At 35.1% G+C, this 18331-nt stretch overlaps 2 protein-coding genes across 2 annotated transcripts in view; both read right to left on the reverse strand.

Moving 5' to 3' along the window:
• Positions 1–1090: 1090 nt before the first annotated feature.
• On the reverse strand, positions 1091–10362 carry LOC100374308 (transcription factor E2F5-like). The gene is made up of 7 exons (XM_085500061.1): positions 10221–10362; positions 8622–8731; positions 4330–4493; positions 3590–3696; positions 2681–3002; positions 1877–1981; positions 1091–1671 (listed from the first exon to the last, which is right to left on the reverse strand). Exons 1-7 carry the CDS (start codon positions 10335–10337, stop codon positions 1556–1558), a joined length of 1041 nt encoding a protein of 346 aa, XP_085356187.1. The 5' UTR covers positions 10338–10362; the 3' UTR covers positions 1091–1555.
• Positions 10363–11393: 1031 nt separating this feature from the next.
• Positions 11394–18331, reverse strand: part of LOC100374159 (kinesin-like protein KIF28) — a 41484-nt gene continuing 34546 nt past the window's right edge. Inside the window, exons 25-26 of the mRNA XM_085500572.1 lie at positions 17069–17125; positions 11394–15002 (exon numbers count right to left, since the gene is read on the reverse strand). Of these exons, the coding sequence (XP_085356698.1) occupies positions 14901–15002; positions 17069–17125 (159 nt within the window). The 3' untranslated portion in view covers positions 11394–14900. The remainder of the gene's footprint in view (positions 15003–17068; positions 17126–18331) is intronic.

Genomic DNA, 18331 nt, shown 5'->3' on the forward strand with positions numbered 1-18331 from the left:
CGACTGCCACCCTTTAATCTCAATTGGGTGGATTATTAACAGATACAAGATACAAACAAATTAAATACACAGTTTTACTTTTTTCTGGATCCAAAAAAAAGTTGCTAAATCAACATTTCAGGTAATTCAAATTGTAGAAATAAAAAAAAAATTCTGATTACAATACAAGTTGTTCAAAATAAAGAATAAAACACAAAATTAATAGTATTCATAAATACACTCCTATATTACATTCTGTGCAAGCTTCCTTTCTGGACTACAAGTGGCTCAACAGCTATGATATTAGCAGTATTGGTAGGATGAAGCCACACTGCGGTAGTCGTGGCATAATCCAGAACATCTATGCTGACACTCATTGAATGGATGTTTCGTTCCAACTGTTAAATGATATAGAAAATTTGTTGAAATAGCAAATTTTCCCTTTAACGGGAAGCGGTATCTGTACTGGAAAAGCAATTTTTCCTGGGATTAATTTCGCCATATTGACCAATGAGTTTTATTTAATTGAGTTAATTTATACACTTTCACTTTTCAGCAAATATAAAAGCCAGTGAATAATTAAAACATTTACAGTAAGATCGTCTTAACTTAAATATAGAAATCCATTATAGAGTACAGTGTCACTTGGACTCAAACAAAACAAGTCTCAAATACTACCTTTTTTCCAGGAATCAATTTCAAGAGAATCTATGGCCTCTCCACTCACCCTGGTAGAAAACACTTTCCCAGATACTTTTATTTACATACGGTATATACTACAACAAACTGCATGCAATATTTTTATGCAGAAAATGATTTTGAAAATATGGGCACTGCTAATCTTGCTCTACAACTGTAGTAGCTGCCAAAAGGAAGTTTTCTTTAGTGAAATATAAATTCTCATTGCTTGGTCTCTGTTCATTGTACACATATGCTTATTATAATCCAGTCAGGATGACGACATAATCCACAGACAGGATTAGTACAAAAACAGAACACATCCTGCATCATGTGCAGAATGGAAATGAGTTTACGTATAAACATTAGCACTTGTTAGTATGGAAAGATATTTGGTATAGTCTTTGTACAAGGGCTGCCCCACCCCAAAAAGGTAGGGAGGATATGCCAGTTCACATCTACAGCTGAAAAGTTGACATCTTTCAGAAATTAATGTCAGGGCATAAATAAATCATGTAACAGAAATATACAGATGTGATGATAAGCATCCAAAGTGATGATGTCATCAAGGTAAGCATCCAAATTAATGATGTCATCAAGATACGCAGCCACAGTAATGTCAACAGGTAACCATCCAAAAGTAATGTCACCAAGGTACACATCCAAAAGCAATGATGTCATCAAGGTACACATCGGAAATGATGATCTCATCTAAATAAGCATTTGAAGCGATCAATCCCGAGTGATGGTGTCATCTCGGCACATATCAAAAGTGATGTTACAGAGGTCACAACCAAAAGGTCACGATTGTCATTCGAAGTGACGGTGAGAACCAAATGGTCATTATGGAATACAAAAAGTTCCTATAAATCCATCCAAATTGTAGTGGAATAGAACTTCAAGTCAACAACGTTGGGACATCAAAGAGATCACAGACTCCTTCACTGTCATCCAAATTAAAGTAATAATCATGGTCGCCAGGTGGTGGTGACAGTCGTAGTAGTGGAGCAAACACTGAAATTAAAACAAACAAAAAAACATTTGTTTATCGTTATGTTCCTATGACAATATAAATGGTAAGTGATAATAACAATCGTCATTCAGACGATTGAAGAGAGTTCAATCAATTGATGGATGAAAGATTGCTTGATAGTTCTAACTGGATGCATTCCCATATAGGTACTAAAGGAGTGTGCAGTAAAGTGTAGTGTATACATACTTTCTGACTGCATGAGCTCATCAATAAGCTCACCGTCCATGGCGCTGTCTTTTGATGGATCAAACAGCATCTCACTTGGAACATCATTTAAACTGTCTACACCCACTGAAAATATAAAACAATAATAAAAATGATGAAAGAAACACCAGATAATGAGTCCATTTTATTGAATAAAGTCTACATAAACTAATGGACTGTGACAGGTTATCTCAAATCTCCATCACATGAAATATCTTTGTAGGCTTCTACAAACACTGTACACCAAAACACTTATGTTGATGACCCTGATAACTTAATTTTTGATAAAATAACAAGATATTTCCATCATTAACACCTATCCTAATTCCAGTCTAAACCATTCCTAATCTTCTATGCCATGTTTTAAAATAAACCATTTTTTGTTCACTGCGAGAATCATGCGTTATGCGTGAAATCGAACGTAAAAACAGGACAAACATTGCGTGGGATTCAACAAATGCAAACATATTTTGGGGGGCATTTCCATGCTTAATAATGTGCTGTACACATTTGATGATAGACAATTTTGATTAAGTGATGGTATTCAAAAGCAATATTCCTCTGTCGAAGATCGGCTGGTCAATGTGAGCTACGAAATAAAGAAATTCGAGTTCAAAATCAAATAGTTTGATTTTTGCGGCAGACGTTCGACACACGTCTTTCATGCATCTCGCAAGATCTCGCAGTTAAACGGAAAATCACCTGATGTGTACACGTAAATGTCTGGACTCCTTGCTTCTTTGACTGGTTCCAGAAACCTGCATAAAGAATTAAAATGTTACTCACTTGAACTTGAAACGTCCATTTTTTTCAGCGTCTCTATGGCAGCATGGTTTGAGGATGTGGCTGCAGCAGCTACAGCGGCAGCTATCGCCGACACGGGTTGTAGAGACGAGAGATCACTGGCAGGGACTAGCTTGCTGGCAATGGGCACTGCTGGTTTCTGTGTTGGAATGTCTTGGTTTATGGCAGCTTGGTTTAGGTTTGGCGGCGGCACAGGTACAACGACAGGACTGTTACTTGTTGTGTCTTTGTTGACGAGTAATACGTGTATTGCACCGTTGTAACTCTTTAAATGAATTTGATATCTTTTCTGCTGATTGGGACCCTATAGGAAACATTGGAAATGTTAAATAAATTACATACAGTGGTACTATCATCATCACTGTACAGAGTTTGAGAGGGCAGCTAGTTTAATTCTCTAAATTTACACCTTGGCATCTATAAGGGGCAATATATAAAACATCTGTATTCTTTGAAATGGGCAAAGACACTCAATAGACATTTCAAAAAATGCATTTGACATTCAGACCTTACGTGTATAGCTTAATTCTGCATGGCTAGGATAGCATTGGAGCTACACAAGAATATGGCAAACTGTTATCAAGAACAGCCCATGCTCCCGACTGCATATCATACACTGATTGAAAGAACAGTTCTCCCAAAATACTTGATGAATTTGACAACAGCGAGATCACTAGAAGAGTTCCTTTCACCGACTAATGTCAGTGGATTGCAGAAGACGACATTGCACAGTGTCACCAATATGATATATTATTATAGTGACCCAAGAGGTACTTTTTAGTCCAAAATATGAAATTACACTAGAGTGAAAACAAGGAACACCATGTACATTAATTACACCTAGGTTTTCATATTTGCAATGCAAATGATACACAACCAAGTCATACTTACTATTTCGGGTATAGGAACTTCCAACTGTGTGCCTGACGGGGCCTGAATTGCAAGTAACGTATCTCCCCTGAAGCATCTACAAATATCTTCATGTGTTACATATGCTAATGTAAAATGATGGTCAAGGAAGACAGACCATGGATATACAGTCAAATATAGAGTTCTACATTGACAATCAAGAAAATCAACTAATATACACATTGGCAATTATGCAAAAATTACTAAGGTATACAACACGTTTTTCTGAAACAAAAATAACCAGAAACATTCAGCACTGTTTGATTTGGAATTTGAATGAGATCAGCCAGACCCTTTGCTCCACCTTGTAATGTTCTACGCCAATATTTTGATAACCCGAAATCCAGCCATTTACAATCCCTTTCTAAGTGATATCAAAAATGGCCTGGTGAATTGCTACATAAAGATGAAAATAACACAGAATTCTGTGTCATCACTGATTGGCTGTCTCCATGACTTCAGTACAACATTATGGAAACTCTCATGCGCAGTCTGATTCGTACGCAAGGCCCACCCACAGCCTTTCGGACTGATTCACTTGTCTACTATTCATAGCACAATAATAGACTGCATCTAGTATAATATCTTGACTGTAGGCAACGGTGTTTGAATTACTGACCTCACCGAACAGTCTAAATAGAGAAGCTGCCAAATGAAACATACAGTGACAAGTTGTATCAATGAATGCTTTTATGTACATTTATCAGAACTTCATAAAGGATATCTATGATTTTCCTGGTCATCAGTGACATTTTTAATACTCTGTTGAACCCATAGCCTCTGTTGGTCAAGCTCAGCCTCCCTCGCATCTAGATCATCAAGTTCTTGTTTCAGTGCAGTTAACCTATCTGTTATTTCTTTTGTGTTGCAGCCTGGACCAGCACCTCTGTAACAAGACATATGTAAATGATGAATATACTTCAGAACTATACAACCCTGTGGCAGGGAGAAAGAAGAGGGGTAACTAGATTATAAGCAATATAAGGCTGGTTCACCAGGGAACAATATATCCTATTTAGTTGTCATACTATCTCCTTTTGAAAAAAAAAACAATTTTGCAAGAAAGTAAAAGTGTAAAATCATAAATAATGTGTTTACAGTAATTTTTTTATAATCAGGTGTGTGAATAGAGCATCCTATACCAGGTGGTATATTCATTATGTATACTCACATTATAGTATTTGGTATTAATTCATTCTCCTTTTTTCAATGTTTGATAGGGCAGGCTTTATAATATCACATGTCATTCCCATTACAAGAATAATAAATTGCATTTATTTAATACATCCTTCACTACAGACACATGCTAAGTATGAGCATAACCACATACAATAAACTCTTGTGAGGAGTATACAAATCACTAAACCATGACATAGCTGGCAAACAAAACAGTTTGTATGCAGTTCTAAAATTACGTAGTACACAGGTATAATTTGCCCCTTTCTCTCATGGCTCTGTGAGAACTAAATAGTGGATGCAATGTGATAGTACAGCCTTCAGGAACCAACAAGTAACAATGTCCTGTTTTAGAATTGATATGTATTTTTGATCACACAGGCAAAGGTGACTCAAAACATTGTTTTTATCTACTCCCTCCAGCAATGAAAATATTGTGACACAAAGAGGTACACCAGATCAGTACCACAAGATTACGAAAAGTGAAAAAACATAATGGGGCAATTAAGGGGTTAGCATACGTTTAATGTGTTTTTTTTTCAATATTTTTTTTTTATTTTAAATTATTGATGGTTATGACAGTATCTATGACTGTGCTTTTATTCTAAACAAAAACTCCATTTTATAAGGCATATTTCGACGTTTTTTCTATTTCAAAACATTGCCACGTGTGATTGTTTATAAACACCACCAACACAAGCACAACATTCGCATGAACGTAATCCTAATTGACACTTGATGAAAGATCCGATTTGCATATCAATACTAGAAAGTTTACGTAATTACGGTACTCATTTCGCCCAGCCTTCCGCTTTTACACCCACAGCTTATTGCTTGATTTCCGACCGCGCGGTCTTGTCCGACCGGAAACCGACAGCATTTTAATCGCTCTTTTTTTCGCTCGCTCGCTCATTGAAAACATTGACTGCTCGCAAAAAACACTGATCACACATAAGTAGTCGAAATTGTGGTTTTTCAAATCTAATAGTTGCATGACACTCAATTGTCAAAGCAACTTAACTGGGACCTCTTATTACGTGTTTTCGGTGCTTGTTCTAAATGTAATATTTTATTTTAATGAGACAGTTACGTGAAAAGGGCATAGGTAACTTCTTTCGACAGAGCAGAGAAACGAGGAAAATGTTAATGATTAATTCCAAAAATAACGATACCAAAACCACGTCGGTCCACAGGCGGTCTGGTATAATTTGACATTAAATTTTCAAAATTAAGTCACAATCAGTGAATGAGCTCGATCTATACGTACCGTAAAAGTGTTCCCACAAAAAATATTTTGAATAAAACGGCCACATACTCAGAACAGAGTAGAACAGAGCTTGACATAAATGAATAATTCAGAAAAAAAAACGTGTCAAATTTAGTTATAGCCATAAATATTTGGTGGCCAGACGATGAACAATTCGAAAATCAGGATTTACGCGGAAGTCTGAAAATCATCGACCCTACTCTGGGTTACCTTATTTCACGACTAACAAAGAAAACTGATTCATCGTAGACTCAGCTTAGTTTTTCCTCTTTCTGAACTGAGGTCAAATCCCCTCCGTTAATCAAAATATACCGATGTTTTTCAGTGAATAATTTTGAAGCCTGTCACAGAACAAAAAAATCTATGTGAATCGAAGCCGGAGATTGGCCGGTACGACGACCCTTCAATAAGCGTCAAATATGCTTTGTTACAACATCATTGATTTGCTGAAAGTCACCTGATCGAAGCACGACCTGGGTCACAGAACCATTTTTGTCCGTATTATCAACAGGATTTTGTGAGAGAACCACACCCACATTTTCAACCATTTTCAACGCGGAAGTTGCCAATAAATGTCGAAAATCTCGTGCATTTCATGTATTCAGATAAAATAAATCTAGCGATTGCTAAAAATGGTTATTATTATATTCCCCGATGCTCTTGGAATTTTATTTTTTTGATTTCAAGGTAAGAAATGGCTAGTTGAAGTTGTATCGACTTCAAGGCGACTGTTTCACCGCGAACAACCAAGCTCTGTTGTAGTTTCGCGATGTAAATAGAAATATATATAATAATAATACTTGTTTAATTATTTGGGTTTTCAGCCCACAAATTACGGGACATGATCCCCACGGTCAATGTTTTGTCTCGGCTGATTGTGTTGAATGCCGGACGTTGGGACCTACGCCCGTCCTAAACTCAGTATGGAGAAACCAACGGGGATCGATTTCCCGAACAAATTATTGGGGCACGGTCGACAGACATTCCAAACAATGGAAATTATCAACGAAAGAGGAGATTTTTCTAGATATACTGTCATGACAAACATGTAAAATTAACAAATACACAAAGAGGTGTAATATTAGGTTTTATTTTAGGCTTAGATTAAATATTTTCTTTCACTCAGCCCATTTAGCTTCATGGTCCTTCAGCTTCTCTTCGCCTTGAGGAAAACAACAATAATTATACAAACCGTAAACACATTGCGAAGACTCAACAATCGGGAAAGAAAACCATGTCGTACTTGTGTTGAAATACATTTTGTATTTCACGTCAGAATATTGTTGAAAATAAAATATTCTATCCAAGCCAAATCGAAGTCAAAGGGTCAGATTGCGTGCATATAATTATAGATAGTTAAAACGAAAAGTATCTGAACTTTTGTCGGCTGTTCAACATTTGTAAAAACCAGTAAGACAATTATAAGACAATGTGAACCTCGGAAATTTTCTGCGAGCGAGGGGCAGTGACATTCGGGGTTTACGCGATCGAAAATAAAGCGGAAATTGTCCAGTCGAATTCAACAAACGGTCACAAAAACGAGCTAAAAAAAGCGAAGTCATTGCTTTTGTTCGCACCATGGTTACTAAAAAAGAAACCGTGTTCGCACGCTTGCTACGACCATGGAAGGTAAAAAGCTACGACGTACCACACGGCTATCAGTTTTACAGTGAACAGTAATCAAAACAAACTTGAAAATATCTTGTGCACACGGCTTAAACCATTTTCTTTATTTGGAATAACTCCGCCTCCACACCATATTAGTAATATGCAAATCACTACGTCACTTTCGCGGGAAGTCACCACGTTGTCGGTTGACACACGGCAGGGCCGTTCTGATATTTCATCCTGTCTTTAACGCGTATAACATTTAGCCCCGACATTAGAAGACATTATTTAGTAGCTGGTCGCTAGGCAGACATGTTTCAATAATTATAACTCCATATTTTTCAAATTTTTTAGGCCTAGTTTGCGATTCATTAACCTTGGACGTTTTTTGCGTTTATCTTGAAATTGATTTCTACGTAGTTCTACAGATTCAGTACGCAATTTCTAACAAACGAAAGGTCAGATCGTTGCCATTTTTGGTCAACTTTACCGCTATATAGAGTACTGGAGGAATGTTCCTGGATTTTTTTCTGTCTGCCTTCGTTTTGATTTTTTGCTTATTTTTATATAGAGACATGTTGTTTTTACTCAGGTAATAACGTCCAAACATTTGAAATAAAGCTACATAAAAACAAATTATAGTTGCAAAAAAACTAAGAACATTGTACATGAAGCACCCCTCTATAATATTTACATAAAAAATATATTCAGTCGTGCTGCAAATTAATTATTAATTGCGTCATTAACCGTTTTACTCCATTTTCGCGTATTCTTGTGATCACATGACTTGGTATTTGCATAATTTAAAAAAATTGCCATATTTCCAAAGTTTGAAACAAGACCTTTATTATGGTATATAACATGTATGGGTAAAATGTATGTTTCAGTCTGTAAATTGAAGCCAAAAAATTGAACCAGTGAACGTATGCTAACCCCTTAACATTGAAGTGAAAATGCACTTACTTCCATTGTATGCTGTTTTTAGATTTCTTTTCAATCAGCCCGATGCCTTCTAAAACATTTGTGATGTCATATATTCGTCGCTTCTGTCTCACAGCTAATTGGTCTGCAGCCTATATGAGCAAAGAGTCATTAAGAAATTATTCCATCAATGATGAAGTCACAAGTATCACAAAAACACCCCCACGCCCCCAATGAAAATTGTCAAAACTGGTAGCTAATACATTTTAATTGGTCAGTGATTACAAATATTTTAAAGCGGGATGGTCGTCACCTGCGCGCACGCGCGGGAATTGAGTCCCAATCGACGACGATGACAACACGCGCTAAAACGGTTCATGGGTAGACACTTGTTTGTAAACAATGACACGCTATGGCCATCTGACGCATGCGCAGGTGATGACTCCATCGCTTTAATTTCTCTTAGGACAAATACTTCGTTGATAATATGCAGCTTCTACCATTCTCCAAAACGGGTTGTTCTGTGACCTAGGGAACTCAAGCTCATTATCCAATTAACGGTGTAGCGGTGAGCATTATTTATATTCAGTCGTCAGTCGTCGGCTGTCAACTCAAACACTGCCATAGCAAAATGAGGTTGATGAGCAAGACACAATACACTAAACCTAACCTTGATTCACCTTGCACAATATTTTAAGTAAATTGCACCAAATTTGAAGCGTAATTGAGATTGTGGTATATATTAGTTTGCATTTGGTTCATCTGTTTGATTCAAAACAGAGTGCATCAATTTGATGCACATATAACTCATTTGAGTGGTCAGTCAATGATCAAACATAAATAACAACCACTCTGACAACACCATTAGATCCATGGCTTCCTATTAACAAATTGTTAAAATGGGCCTTGAAACCATGCCTAAGGCTAATCAATTGATTGATAATGTTCTTAAAAAGAATGTTGTGGCCCACCAAGTTGAAAGTCAAGATGAGTTATTATCACCAAAGAATTGCCCAAATATCTTGTACATTGAAAATTAGTGAAATGACAGTGTCACGGAAAAGTTTGTTTTGGGTGCTCATGCTAAGACACGCATACAGGGTTGCCCATAATAATAAATACTACGAGGTCATGTTGAAACCAGACAGCACGTTCCAAAACAAATGTTTTGGTAAACAAAATGCCAAGTCATCAATACAAACAACAGTCTTATGTTTTAGGAGATAAATCTGGCAACTTGTGTGGGTTGATAAGCGTGTCGTCAGACAGTTTTAAGTCACAAATCGTTCTTTTCTGTTTCAATGGATCTCGTTCCGTATGTAGATGAGGCCACATTTTGAATAAATGACTGACCCACATTGGAAGTGACCGATATTAATCCACCCAAAACAACGATGTATCACGCAAATGCAGTCATAAGTGGCTTGGTTGAGTTAGGAATTGTTCAATGTGAAAAGAAATATAAATGACAGTATTTTTGCTAACCCATTACTGCACACATGCATCGAGACTGGCATTGACAGCTCAGCCATATTTCCAATCAATCACGTTGCAGTACGGGAGATTTAAAATTCGGCTTAGCATACCAGCAACCAAACACCCGTTCAAGTGCACAATCTGTCCAAAAATTCACAGACTTACCACTTTGAGATCAAGTACCCCATCTTTAGCTTCTTGCAAGAGTGAAACAAACCTCGTCGTTAATAAACCGAGGCTTTTCTCGTGTCGGCTCGACTGGATACTGTCCGCCATAGCCATTGTGATTTCCGTTAAGACGCTTCGCAATGCAACATGGGAGGGCAGATAATTTACATAGTGACCTAGTCTTGATCATGCCTCAAGAGGGCGCATCGACAACAACCTGTTGAACTTTCACACAAATATTTCACAGAGTGAGCTAACACTGTAAAATATTATCGTTTATGCTTACATTGATAGTATAGATCGTGGCTTGAAATTATTCTGTTCCTTTGCTTAACTAGTATACTAAATAATAATTTTACAAAATCATAATTCATGGGAAAGATTCTCCTGAACGATTTTCATAATACACTGAAGTCAACAAGACCATATATATATATATATATATATAAAGCAATTCGTAAGCATAAACACAATATACAGAATTTACACATGCAGTAACTTTGGCCTTTCTATTGAAAGCTATGTGATTACTGAGCAGAATGGAAGATGCCTGCCAAACCATTCCAATTGACTTGTTTGTAATTTGAAATGACTAATATTAAATAAAAATAATTGGATTTGAAAGTATAAACATAGGCTAGCGAACTCTAGTTCAATACATCAGAATTCAGTTTTGGGGGTGGGGGTTGGTTGCGACAGGAAAAAAAGATTTTATTACTTTTCCAAAAAAGCATGTGAACTTGTGCTGCATATGACCTCTGCAGCTACTGTAATCACATAAAATGATAATTCTGGTCATAAAGGCAGATTTTTTTATTGTCTACAAATAATTTTCTGAAAGATTTATATCAAACATTTTGGCTGAAGGTTCTGAAAGTTAAAAATGGTTGTGAAAAGGTTAAGAAAGATGTTAATTAACATCATCGGGTCACTCTATTTTTTGTATTGTTCTAAGGTGAATTGTCGGTGATATAAATCTTCCTTTTCAGAGATTCTCACAAAAAAGATGTCCCATAACCCCTGAATTTAATAAGAAACTGGGATAGAACAGAGCTTGACAGGAGACTAAAGTAAACAAAAACTAAACTGATGTCCTGAAGTTGTAGCTGTGTCAGAAAATAGAATGTTCTTAAAGTAGCAACATAAATAAAGGGTGAGATTCAAGCAAGATTGAAAAAATATCAAAATTTATTCATCCTGTTTCAAAAAGCAGTAGAAAAATCAGATAACCATGATACATCATCACTATGGAAACAGCCATCATGCTGTCACCATAGTGACATCTTACTCTCTTCATTTATATTAATTACATCATATAAAAAAAAGTATATTTCTTTTAATGTACTAAATATTTACAAATGGACAGTTTTACACACAAAATAAAAAAAATGATACACAAAAAAGAGTTGGGGTAATGTAATAGTGCATCAATAATTACATCTTTGTTCAAAATCAGCATACCTTAACCCTAGAAATTATATGAAAATATGAAAGACATGACAGATCAAACACTGAAATGTTGTTTATGTTTCGTTTATACATTGTACAGTTTTTAGGAGCAGCTGCTGTAAAGTACTTTATTTTCACTTGGAATTTATTTTGGCTATTTTCGCTGAAGGGGTGAAAAAGTTGAAAATTTAAGCCAGTGAAAATACCATTTTTTCTATGTTTTACGTTCAACTCATCAAAAATCAGTGAAAATAAACTGCACACAAAAATAGCTGAAATCATAAATTAATTCCACCTAAAATAAAGTATTTTACAGTATTTAGAAATTGCACAAATAAATCAGTTTCTGATTTAGTACACAAAGGTTTTATATTAATTAAATTTAAATGTCAAATATAGTTATTGTACGGTACTTTCAAATCAATGATTGTTAATGCAGAATTAACTGTTCCATTTTTTGATATCGAAAATGTCATACAGGGGTTGACAGTTTAGTCATTGTGAATAGTCTTGAGTAATCAAATAAAAATGTAACAAGCTGATATTAGTTTACACCTTTGAATGCCACCATTTTTTTCCCACCAAAATTAATCACATCTTTATGTTTTCTATAATTTTTTGGTTAATTTTGGGCCAAAAGGACATAAGGTCTTTATCAGAATTTTATAAAATGTATGATTTTTTTTATTTAGATTAATCTGTGAATGGTGACAAAAGTTGAAATCGACATTCAAAGGGTTCTACTGACATGCATCTGTGTGAAACAAACATTGCAGCCTTAGAGAGCAGAAATTCTAGCTTTAGATGGAGGAAATACAAACAAAACAAGCAAACACCACCCCCTGGGATGGCTGACAGCAAGAGCACAGTAATTTGGATGTTACACAAACATTGGTGCATGTAATGAGTTGTCATTTGAGGCTGTAGCCTTAGCCTCATTTGATATGCATGATTATGTGGTAGTTTTAAAATTAATTAGATGAGATGAAAGGGGAAAGGGGAAAGGGGAAACAACGGTTTCTTAAACATACAAATAGAAAAACAACTCTGTAAAAATATATAGATTACATATAACAATAGGCAAATATGTAAATATAAGACTGCCCATATAGTGAGAGATGAAAGTGACTTCCCATTTAGTGAAGGATGTAAGTGACTCCTCATCTAGTGAAAGATGAAGATGTAAGTGACTTCCCATCTAGTCTGGTCTAGTGAAAGATGAAGATGTAAGTGTCTCCCAATCTAGTGAAAGATGAAGATGTAAGAGACTCCTCATTTAGTGAAAGAGAAAGATGTAAGTGACTTCCCATCTAGTGAAAGAGAAAGATGTAAGTGACTCCCCATCTAGTGAAAGAACGATGAAGTGACTCCCCATCTAGTGAAAGATGAAGATGCAAGTGACTTCCCATCAAGTGAAAGATGAAGATGTAAGTGACTCCTCATCTAGTGAAAGATGTAAGTGAATCCCCATCTAGTAATAGATAAAAATGTGACTTCCCATCTAGTGATAGATGAAAGTGTGACTTCCCATCTAGTGATAGATGAAAGTGTGACTTCCCATCTAGTGATAGATGAAAATGTGACTTCCCATCTAGTGATAGATGAAAATGTGACTTCCCATTTAGTGATAGATGAAAATGTGACTTCCCATCCAGTGATAGATGAAAGTGTGACTTCCCATCTAGTGATAGATGAAAGTGTGACTTCCCATCTAGTGATAGATGAAAATGTGACTTCCCATCTAGTGATAGATGAAAGTGTGACTTCCCATCTAGTGATAGATGAAAATGTGACTTCCCATCTAGTGATAGATGAAAATGTGACTTCCCATCTAGTGATAGATGAAAATGTGACTTAAATTCCCATTTAGTTTTAGATGAAAATGTGACTTCCCATCTAGTGATACCGGTAGATGAAAATGTGACTTCCCATCTAGTGAAAGATGAAAATGTGACTTCCCATCTAGTGAAAGATGAAAATGTGACTTCCCATCTAGTGATAGATGAAAATGTGATTTCCCATCTAGTGATAGATAAAAATGTGACTTCCCATCTAGTGAAAGATGAAAATGTGACTTCCCATCTAGTGATAGATGAAAATGTGACTTCCCATCTAGTGATAGATGAAAATGTGACTTCCCATCTAGTGATAGATGAAAATGTGACTTCCCATCTAGTGAAAGATGAAAATGTGACTTCCCATCTAGTGATAGATGAAAATGTGACTTCCCATCTAGTGATAGATGAAAATGTGACTTCCCATCTAGTGAAAGATGAAAATGTGACTTCCCATCTAGTGATAGATGAAAATGTGACTTCCCATCTAGTGATAGATGAAAATGTGACTTCCCATCTAGTGATAGATGAAAATGTGACTTCCCATCTAGTGATAGATGAAAATGTGACTTCCCACCTAGTGAAAGAAGAAAATGTAAAATGACTCCTCAGAGTAATATATCGTGATGATGTCAATCAATCATAGATCAAAACTCTGACACCAAAGCGGCACAAATAAACTTTTCATGGGACAGCAATTTTCATCATCTTCAAATTTTGATATCATTTATTGACAAACTGCTAAATACCTGTATGATAATATACATGTATATGTGTGATAGTCGTACAAAATTTAAGCTGGCGACTTTTGGTTTTGGTTTAGTGCCTGGCATATTTAAAAGCACAAATTTTTGCTCAAATGTTGATTTTTTTTATTTATATGCGATTCAGTAAATCTATGACCATACTTTGATAGAGTTTGTCTCTGTCATGATATATGTGTCACAGTCCAGTCCATACACAGAAGCAAATAGCTGATAATGAATAGAAAGTTTTAGACTGATTTTACTGAAGACTACTTTTTTCCTAAAATTTAACAGAAAAATATTTGTCTCCAGGATAGCAGAAAAATGATAATATTTTTGATCAGGCATGATTTAAATAATTACCTAGTTCATGTGTTAAATGTACCTGATGCTCTGAAGCTGAGTATTATGTATGTGAGGAAAAATACATTTCTTAGCCGGACAGATCTGATATTTGCTACATTATTCACGTAGAAGCACTCATGAATCTGTGATCTTCAATTTTAAACTCTTTCATAACAAGTTCAGAAATATTGCTTTTCAGGGAAATAAAGAATACAAAATTTCAAAAGCACAATTACATGGTTAATATTAATATTATTGTTTTTTTTTAATAAAATACTTTAAAATGTAAATGAATATAGATGTTACATGACTAAACAGGTTTTGCTGTTTTCAGCTTTGTCTTGTTTCTTGTTTGCTTTGGGAGATTTCGTTTTACCATTTGTATTGTTGGTTTGCTGCATTACCTAATAAGAAATAGACAAATAATACATGAAAACTATGTAGAATATGCAAGGGGGGATTATGTAAATTGTTACCATATATGGTGGGTTGTAGGAATGTGCTGATTGGTTGGTTGTTGAATAGACAATGCAATATGCAAATGTATTACCTAAAATTTGTATTAATTAGTTAGCAAAGATCAATATGCAAATGTGATACCAGATAAGGATGAAAGTTCATTGTATGAATGTGCTGACATTTTACTTTTCATATCACAAAATATTGAATTATTTACTCATTTATTGTAGATATCATAATTATTTATGTAAAATATTTGCTCAAGTTAAAGTGAATACAATAATACAATTACATATAGCTAGATAATGTTGACATTGGATTTTAACAACCTTACAGTAATCTAGGATTTATATGAAGAATCTCTATGTATGCATCTAAAATTTAATAATCACGAATGTTATATCACATTTACAAGTATAGTCAGAGTTCTCATGACTGGGAGTAAGGCCCAGAAAAAAAAAAGCTTCTGGTCAAAACGCTGTCGTTTGTTTAATTTTATTCGAAAAATTGTCAATCAATTTATCCTTTTATTTTGATTGTTCTTTTAAAGTGAATTTTCCCTTCATTTCATCTGAAATTCCGACAATAAAAGCTGTGAAATACAATTTTTTTTTACCTTATATGCGCAATAACCATAAAACACAATAATTTTTTTTTTCTGGGCATAATGAAGCATGCACACATCATTCATTGGCTCTCCCCAGTCATGTGACACACTGAGAACACACTGCACTTGGCAATGCAGGTGTATAATGTAGGATATGTCAGTGCAATACTAGTAGTTGTATTATAATTTACTTTTTTAATTATAATAAAACAATAGTGGGAGGTATAGGTAGGTATTATGATAACAATTAAATATTCATTTGTTTTAATTAAGGCAAATTAAGAAACATTATTATCATAAAAAAAAATTGACACACACTGGTAGGCAAACACATGCACAGACAGATGCATGCACAGACTTGGCCATGCAGTGATAAACACAACACACTGTACACCAAACCACAAAAATCCATGTGAAATTGATTGATGACATACAGTGCACAGAACTATATATATATATATATATCACAGAACTGAGTAAAAAAAATCATGTGAAATATGTAATCAAGTGAGAAAACAGCATGGTTTTAATTGATGAATGTCTGCAAAACGTTTTGGTGATTTTGAACTTGGGATCAGAGCCAAAAAATTTGCAGTATGGAAACAAAGCATTGCGTCTAGTGATAGAAAGTAATCATTTATACCTTCTGGTTACTGTGCAGAAGGAATTGCAGATTGAGTTTTTTTATTGTGTGTTATGAGAATTTAAAATGGATTTTTATATTATAAAAATAAAAATAAGCAATTAAAAACCCCAAAAATGAAAATTGTTATCTACAGTGAATATTTTATAATTTTTTTATTTTGGTATAGTATATTAACAAGGTTTTAACTTTATAAATGTGTTACATGTATTTATGCAATTCAAATTGAAAGAAGACAGAAATACAAACAGCGCCCCCTATAGTTAAAAACAATGTTGACCAATATTAAGTTACCAATACATGGGATTGCGGTGCCTAGAAAATTTACACTGTCAATCTGCAGCAGTGATTGCGTTCACAATAATTTACATAAAACTACATACTACAATTACAGCGACCATGGGTACAAGCAAGTTCATTGGCATAAATGGTTATAAATAGATGCACTGAACATTAACAAATGTGTTGTGCAGCATGGTATCACAGCAACTCATGGATGTTAAACAATGTCAGTGAAGGAAGAATTTCTGGGTGATACACGGCACTCCAAACACCGGGGATCTTACGCTTTTGGGAAGGTCATCACAACTAAGAATACTCGCATTGTCTCCTTGCAGCTAATTGCAAACACGAAAAAACAAGAAAAATGGAAGATAAAAACAAGAAAAATGAAAATGAATAAAAAATATGTAAAAAAAAAAATTCTATGCATTCTATGTCATCTTATTGTTCAAACATGGATACACATCAATGAGCCTTACATTCACACTGGCAACCCCAGCGGCACCACCTTGAACTGATTTGTGACCCTGTAAAATCTGATAAGATAGAAACATGCATTCAACAGCACGCGTGTTAGCGAGACGCGTAAAAAAGAAATAAATCAGTTATCAATGAGGCTAAAAAAAATAAGGTTATGCTTCTCGTCCAAGGAAAAATTAAAAAATGATGCGGGGGTGGTAAAATCAGGCACACTTCACTGGTATGCATTAATGATTGAGTTGGATGCCAAATTGGAAACAAAATTGTGTGAAACGAAGGTTTTCAAACTTGATGTGTGCAATGATGAGAAGCAAAACCTTTCTTTTTTTATTTTGGCTTAATCTAGAAATAGTGGTGAAACCTAAACAACATACAGAACTATGGTACCTGTAATTGTCAATAAACTTGAAATCAAAATGACATTTTGAGGTATACCAGTAGTGCTCATAATACAGACCATAGAAAACCATGGCAAAAACCAAATTGCTTTTCAGAATTCATACCGGTAATACGCTACAAAATGCTGACACTTTTGATGTTTAATAGCATTAATGTTATTAGTATATAATGTGAATTCTCCAGATTACTGCTGGTAGAAGAAAAAAGTTAATCAATTGTGTTTTTTGTTGTTGGTGTTAGTCAGAGCATGTGCAGACAGATGAGTACGCTTTGTATGACAGATGTACAGTGAAAATCACACGTGTTACAAATTGTCTCAGTTATTGCTGCAGCAAACACAAACACCTTATGTTATCTAGTTTAAACACTGCAGATTATGTCCACCAAAGCCTTTGGCTTTGAAGTGATAGTGGCGATGCGAGCACACACTGTGTATGTGGGATAGGGTGGGGTGGGGGTGTCGTTAACTTGACCAGGTTCCTGAATCAATGAGGTCAAATTGTAGCATTCTATTATGGGTACAAAAAGCTCATTATTATTGTATGTATAGAGCAGATTGTGTTAGCACTGCATCTGCTTGGTTATATCTGCAGACCTTAACGAAACCACTCATCACACAACACCAAGCGTGTCTTCCCCTTTATTTGTGACACCAAAGGCCACACATCCTGGTACATCTTTAAAGGTGGAACTGCACTATAAATAGTTTATAACATTCTCTTTCATAGGACATTTAGGAATACTTTTCTTGAAATTAAATTGAACAAATCTGTTTTCATAGTGCAGTTGTACCCTTGAGGATGCGTGAGGTTTACATCAAGAAGTATACAATTAATACTGGAACATTTAAAAATAAAGAACAA

Source organism: Saccoglossus kowalevskii, chromosome 6 (assembly GCF_978046115.1).
Source record: "Saccoglossus kowalevskii chromosome 6, keSacKowa6.1, whole genome shotgun sequence".
NCBI classification, from domain to species: Eukaryota; Metazoa; Hemichordata; class Enteropneusta; family Harrimaniidae; genus Saccoglossus; species Saccoglossus kowalevskii.